At 43.1% G+C, this 6,443-nt stretch overlaps 1 protein-coding gene across 6 annotated transcripts in view; it reads left to right on the forward strand.

The window, feature by feature from the left end:
- ap3d1 (adaptor related protein complex 3 subunit delta 1) overlaps positions 1 to 5,989 on the forward strand; it is a 31,307-nt gene extending 25,318 nt beyond the window's left edge. For all 6 annotated transcript variants that reach the window (XM_071533522.1, XM_071533523.1, XM_071533524.1 and 3 more), the window contains 5 exons: positions 295 to 383; positions 1,489 to 1,574; positions 1,862 to 1,983; positions 2,382 to 2,461; positions 2,784 to 5,989. In XM_071533522.1, coding sequence (XP_071389623.1) covers positions 295 to 383; positions 1,489 to 1,574; positions 1,862 to 1,983; positions 2,382 to 2,461; positions 2,784 to 2,879 — 473 coding nt within the window. In that variant the 3' untranslated portion in view covers positions 2,880 to 5,989. The remainder of the gene's footprint in view (positions 1 to 294; positions 384 to 1,488; positions 1,575 to 1,861; positions 1,984 to 2,381; positions 2,462 to 2,783) is intronic.
- The last annotated feature ends 454 nt before the right edge of the window (positions 5,990 to 6,443 follow it).

The following is a 6,443-nucleotide window of genomic DNA, read 5'->3' on the forward strand; positions in this document are numbered from 1 at the left end:
TCAAAAATATTGTGAAATAATAGAGAATCCAGCCTGTAAATGTGTTTATCATTTGTCAACTAAGGATTTAAGCTACCTACTATGTTTAATTTCTCTGGTAAAAAAAAATGGTTCAAATGGTGGGTATCATTATTTTGGAATTAAACCATTTTTTAGCTTTTTAAAATGTTACTATTTCTTAACCTCCCAAAATATCCAGCTATGCCTAAATTTGACATTGGAAGCACTCTTGAGATTTAAAGGAAGTTGTATCGAGTCCGACTATTGAGCCTGAACCTTTCTCCTGTGCTTCAGGCGTGTCAAATGAGGCGCGCTTCGTCTTCACCGTGCAGAGCATCGTGATGCCTCAGAAACTGAAGGGAACCCTAACCTTCATAGTCAAGGTTAGTAGGAACACACACACACACACACACACACACACACACACACACACACACACACACACCAGTTAGTGACATTGGGTGAAATTCTCATCTCTTCCTAACATTTATCTGAAAGAAAGTATTTATATGAATGCACTGAAAATTGAATGCACCAAAGTAGACATAATTGGGTATTACCTGTTAGACACGTTCTTGTGAACACATTAACTCAAGAACAATTCATACATTCATACTTCCATCCCAGATTACCTCTATAGAGTAGATAATCTGATTTTGGAGCACCTTGCTGCATAAATTTACATATTGATGAGGAAAAACTGATTTTCTTAAAACTACTAACTCCTTAAGTTAAAGAGATAAAGAGTTCATATTTATACCATCCACATGCTATGTGAAGATAACTATGTTGACATAGAAATATTTGTTGATTAATTCACTTAATTAATGACCTCATTAGCATAACATATGTTTAATATATCATGGTGATTATGGCGGGACAATATGCAGCTCAAGTGCCTCTTGTTTAATTTGTGTCCTTGCACATTTTTTTCACTTCTTGGCAGCGTTTGTCACTTTGCTGCTACACATCCCAACATGAATCAGAACTGAGGTCACATGTGTTTACGAGTGACTTGGTGAATCTAGTCAAACCATCTGATTTTTCCTTTGTCAACTTCTGATCTCCCCTCAGTTAGTTGTGTAAATGTGTAACAGTTCCCAAACTTCCCATTCCTCACACACCAGTCACCTGCCAGTCTTAAGCCCATGGTTCTTCACTTTGACTTGGCTTGACTTTTTACTGCTCATAGTTTATTCCTCATATGTGGAACCGTCTGTCTTTGGGGCAGCAAGGTGGCATAGTGAGTAGGGAGACTGTCCTTCAACTGGAGGACTCTGGTTCAAGCCCACATGAAATATCCTTGAACATCCGCCCTGCTAAAGTGCCCTTGAGCAACACAAGGGGCCGGGGATAGGCTCCAGGCTGTTTGGTGTGTGTGACCCTGCACTCTGATCTCCCTGGAGCGCAGCAAGCAAAAAGAGAATAAAAGTATCACGTTACTGCATGATTCATCATTATTATGTTTGTTTTGTTGTGGTCCCACAGAATGAGGACTCCTCCACTCATGAGAAACTGGACTTCAAACTGCACTTTACCTGCACCTCCTACCTGATCACCACTCCTTGTTACAGGTCGGTGGCTCACCTTACCCCTCTGAAAAACACTTTCACTGCTGAAAATGTCCATCTTAATCAGTCATTTCATCTTGTATTGAGTCTTAAAATGCCCTCTTTCTTTCCACTTTAATTTCAATTCCAGTTATCTCCGAATTGGCATTTTTTACTTGAACCATTCAACAGAACTTGATTTGATTCCATATAGCAACTATGTTTAAAATGTAGAGCTTTGTAGTCTAAAGTTGTGATGGATAGCAGTTTGTGCTGATACTAATTGCTGATTTTTGGTTTTATTTGACCAGTGATGCGTTTGCAAAGCTGCTGGAGTCGGGGGACCTGAAATGCAGCTCTGTCCGACTGGAGGGAGTCAACATGCCCTTCCACCACCTACTGGCCAGGATCTGCTTCCACCACCACTTCTCTGGTACACACACACACACAAGGCCATATACTTCTTACTTGGCCATATACTTCTTACTTGCCAAAAGTAACATACTCCTGTCAGGCCATACATTTTAGACAATCACAGGAAATAATTTGAAAGCCAATTTAGTACTCTTCTGAGAGACAACTTAACTGGCGGTATCTGATTGTGCTTATATGCAGTAAACCCCACCCATGTGGTACTCCAAGCAGTTTAAAACAAACACATTCTTTGCAAATGCTGTTTGACTCAGGTCTCCCGCAAACACACGCATGTACATGGATGTATGTGCACACGCACGCTAGTACACAGCATAAACATGATCAGTATTAATGTCTCTAAATGTAGCAAATCATGAATGCAGCTGACACTTGTGTTCTGTTGTCTTCTTCCATTAGTTGTGGAGAGGATCGACTCCTGTGCCTCCATGTACAGCAGGTCTATCCAGGGTCACCATGTCTGTCTGCTGGTCAAAACTGTGAGTTGAACTAGTGAACATCCTCTCTGGTCCTCTGTTCATGAGTGGACTGGGATCTTCACAACCAAATGTTTAATTTTACAACAATAAGTAACCCTAAAACCTAACATTTTTAAGTTTTGTCTCATTTGATTGGTTGCCCATAATCTTGCCTCATGGTAAAAGACTGAATACACTTGACTTTTCAGATTGTAACCTTGACTCTCTGCCTCTCTCTCTCTCTCTCTCTCTCTCTCTCTCTCTCTCTCTCTCTCTCTCTCTCTCTCTCTCTCTCTCCCCCTCCCCCTCCTTGTCTCTCTCTGTGTCTCTCTCTGTCTCTCAGGCTGATCAGACTGTGTCCATTGACGCTAAATGTGACGAGCCGTCGCTGCTTGGGAATGTGCTGGATGAGATCAAGCAGACCTTCTCTCAGTGCTGATTGTGTCTGACAGCCCCAGGGTGCCCCACCCCAGCCCCACCCCCACTCCCTACCCTTCGACCTCCCCTCCCCCTCCCCCCCATCCCCTCCATCCCCTCCCTCGCTGAAACACATAATGATGTTACGAAACACTGCGGCTGGCTCTCCCAGTATCGCCCTATTTATTAGTCCTCAGATTCACAAGATTTCCTTCGTCCTCGCCTTCTCTCTCACTGTCCCGCACTTCTCTGTTCCTCGGCCGCTGCACTCTGAGCTCTGCGGTCGCTCCCCGACCCTCGATGCTGTTTTACACACTCCCTGTGTACACGCTCACTCTTCTTTGCGCACTTTCATTTTTTTTTCACTTCTTAACTTCCTGGTTTTCAAACCTCTCTCCCCAGCCACCGTACTCCCACTCCATCCCAACTCCAACTCTATACTGAGCTCCTGTTTCTGAATGCTGGTGTCCTGTGCTCTTTCCTGTGTACCTCTTCTCCGCCCTCCACTCTATCGGCATTACAGTCTGTGATGGTCATGTAATGTAATCTGACTGGACTTTTTGTTGTTGATGGTTGAATTGTGTTTTTACTGTTTTGAAGTTTTTCTGTTTGTTTGATTTACTTTTTTTTTTCCGTTTGTTGCTTGTTTTGTCGATTTTTGTCTGAAGCCCGTCTGCGCCTTTCTCTCCCCCCCCCCCCCCCCCTCTCCTCTCCTTTGCGTTCACTAAACGTCAGAGTGTGTGCTGCTCTCCTGTACAGTCCTAGAAACAGGGCGACTGACCTCTTCCTCAGACTGGATCCTAGCTGGAAACATAGGGACTCTAAACTGCTCAGCTGCCACTGACCCAGAGCCTGGAGCAGAGCGGACAGCGGGCGATTGCGCGGTGAACAGTTCAGAGTTGAAACCAAAGCATCATGTAAGGCACGAGTTTAAACTAGTGAAACGCAACGAGGCCCAGAGCTGATCTGCTGATGTGTGTTTGTGTGGGAGTCTACTTGTGGTACTGCGGGTGATTTGTACAGTAGATGAGCGGTTTTGCTCTGTGCCTCTGACTCCCTCCAGCGCTCTGTGAGTCTCTTAGAGCCCCGCCTCCCTCCCTCCCTCCCTCCCGCCCTCCCGCCCCGGTGTCTGTTCCAACTGTGCTAAGCTGCAGTTTGACCCCAAACATATCAATCCTTCCAAGAATTCAAACGCCTGGCCCATCCAGACAGAAGTGGAACAGGAGAATAAAGAACGGGTCATTAGATCTCTGGTACCAATCAGACTAGGAGTGTAAAAGTTGAGCTTTTATCATGTACAGTGTTTTTTGAGGCACCTGTTTCGCCAAGCGACAGTTTGCTGTCTGGCCAATGGCGTCTGTTTCCACCCTGCTCAGCCTCCTATCACACTCATGGATGATGTAGTTTAGTTGTATAGCAGATGTTATGCTGTGTTGTGTGTGATTACACTGAAGGATAATATTCGTACTGCTAAGCTGCTGTGGTGCTGTCGGCCTGTAGTGACAGAATAATCCGGAATAGAGCGACCTGCCCGTGTTACTTTTACTGTTCTGCCTCTTTTCTCTCGACTAGTTTGTGGCAAATGAAGACCAGCTAAGGACAGACGCAGTTATGAAAACGATCACCTGTCTCCTTTTTCTTCAGCCAGCTACTCTGCATATCAAGCTGTCGACGGTGTACATTTTGAATCGCCTTTTGGGAATGGAAGACTGTAAAGTGTGGTCGGTGCTTCTAGGTTTCTTTTCAATCAGTATTAGAGGAGGCGGCTTCCACTGTGAGAAAGCAGCTAGTCTGTGAGCAGCAGAGTGGAGGTCTGTCTGTCTGTCTCGTGTCAGGTCATCGAAACCTTTTGCGCCCGTGCCACTTTAGACGTTCGCATCACAGTAGCTCTGCGCGCCACCGACGCCCAGCCGGCGCGTACCGAGGTAAAACCCCAGTGTTGTTTCTCCCCCTCAGAACTGCCTTGCCACTTCTTTTGTGCATTGACATATTATGATGAACATGAACAGCCATTTTTTTTGTCTTTTAAAATGGCCTCCTTTTACAACCTGCTCAGAGGTACTTTGCTGTTTTTAGTTTCTGTCATCTGCATCTCAAGTCACTGCCTGGTCCAGCACGACTTAACTTAGTAGTAGCAAGATAAAAACTGACTCGGTAGCGTCTTTTTGTTTGTGTATCCTGGTTAGGCCCCTTCACATCTGTCTGCAGCTGTAGATAACAACGATGATGATGTCTGTGACCTCGAGGTCAGGTCCGCCATTCCATGAGCATCTTCTGTCTAGTAGTAGAGTTTGAATACAGAGTTGATCAGCTGTCATTCAGGAATGTCAATAGAAAATAAGTATATAAATATATATATTCCCTGTTCCTGAAAATGCTTTGACTGATATCAATGGAACTGAAAAATGACTCCTCTAATCATACATTGTAGTAATTATTAACATTTTTCCTGTGCATAATGTTTAATTAAAATTTGTATCTTGCATGATTAGGAATGTATACTTTTTTATTTTCCTTTTTTTCCTGGTCCATGGACATGCTCACACAAACAAAAACTCCTGTCATTCCTTGTTGTCCTTTCTTTTTATAGTTTCTTTTTTGTTTTGTTTTTTTAATGAAGACAACTTCACCATTCTACATTTTTGATGGTATTGTATTTTTATCTATTCTAAGTTCAGACAATTATTATTATAAAAAAAAAAAAAGCGATATCGTTGAATGTTTTAAATTATTTAACATTGGGGAAGGAAGGGGGTTCTGACACTGAGAGGATGGGGCTCCCTATGAGTTGAGTAGATCAGGTCAAGTGACGCAGTGTTGTGAGAGGCAACCCACTCTGTCTTAATTCTCTATCGGTTCAATTGTAGTGATTTATCTTACCAAGTTTGGCTTGTGACATTGAAATATACTCTCATAAGGCTCTGTTTTCTGAAGGTCCTGTCTTATTCCTTCATACTCGATTCTCCAGCTGTACGATGTAATATAATGTTTTAAAGGGGGTGACATGAGTAAAACAACATGAGTTGTTTGGTATCTACATTCCCTTTAAAGAAAGAGAAGTCTACCCAAATTAAAAATAAAGGCTGTAAGAAGCTGCTGTAGTCTTTTTTGTGTTACAGTGAACCAATAAACTCCCTCATATGATGAGAAATATCACTGTGTTGCATATCTGTTCTCTGTATATGAGAGGAAAGGGAAAACTGTGTGTGTGTGTGGAGGGGGGTATTTTATGCTTTTGTTTTTGAACTAATGAAAATATTATTGGTGCAGAAGATTTATAAGATACACATATCCAATTTAAGGTCAGGCAGTTAAAACTGGTCAGTACAGCAAATTTAGATTTATTGTTAAGTTACTTCAATTCCCAGAAAGCCTTGCCTGCCAGCAGAAGGACTCAGGAGACCTCTAATCGAGCAGTTCAGTTTACTGACTGTGACGGAGCACTCGAGTTGAGTAGAGTTCAATTGAGGCGAGATAGCTCTAGTAAAAAAATATTGACAACGCGTCAATTTGGGTTTTTATCGTTTCACGTGGAAAGGTCGCCTAGGTGACCTCGTTTCCTTACCCGCCAGGGGTTGAACAGCAA

This window comes from Centroberyx affinis, unplaced genomic scaffold (assembly GCF_046629955.1).
Source record: "Centroberyx affinis isolate AG114_WGS23_722 - 3 ecotype Tasmania unplaced genomic scaffold, CSIRO-AGI_Caff_v1 ptg002373l_1, whole genome shotgun sequence".
In the NCBI taxonomy this organism is placed as follows: Eukaryota; Metazoa; Chordata; class Actinopteri; order Beryciformes; family Berycidae; genus Centroberyx; species Centroberyx affinis.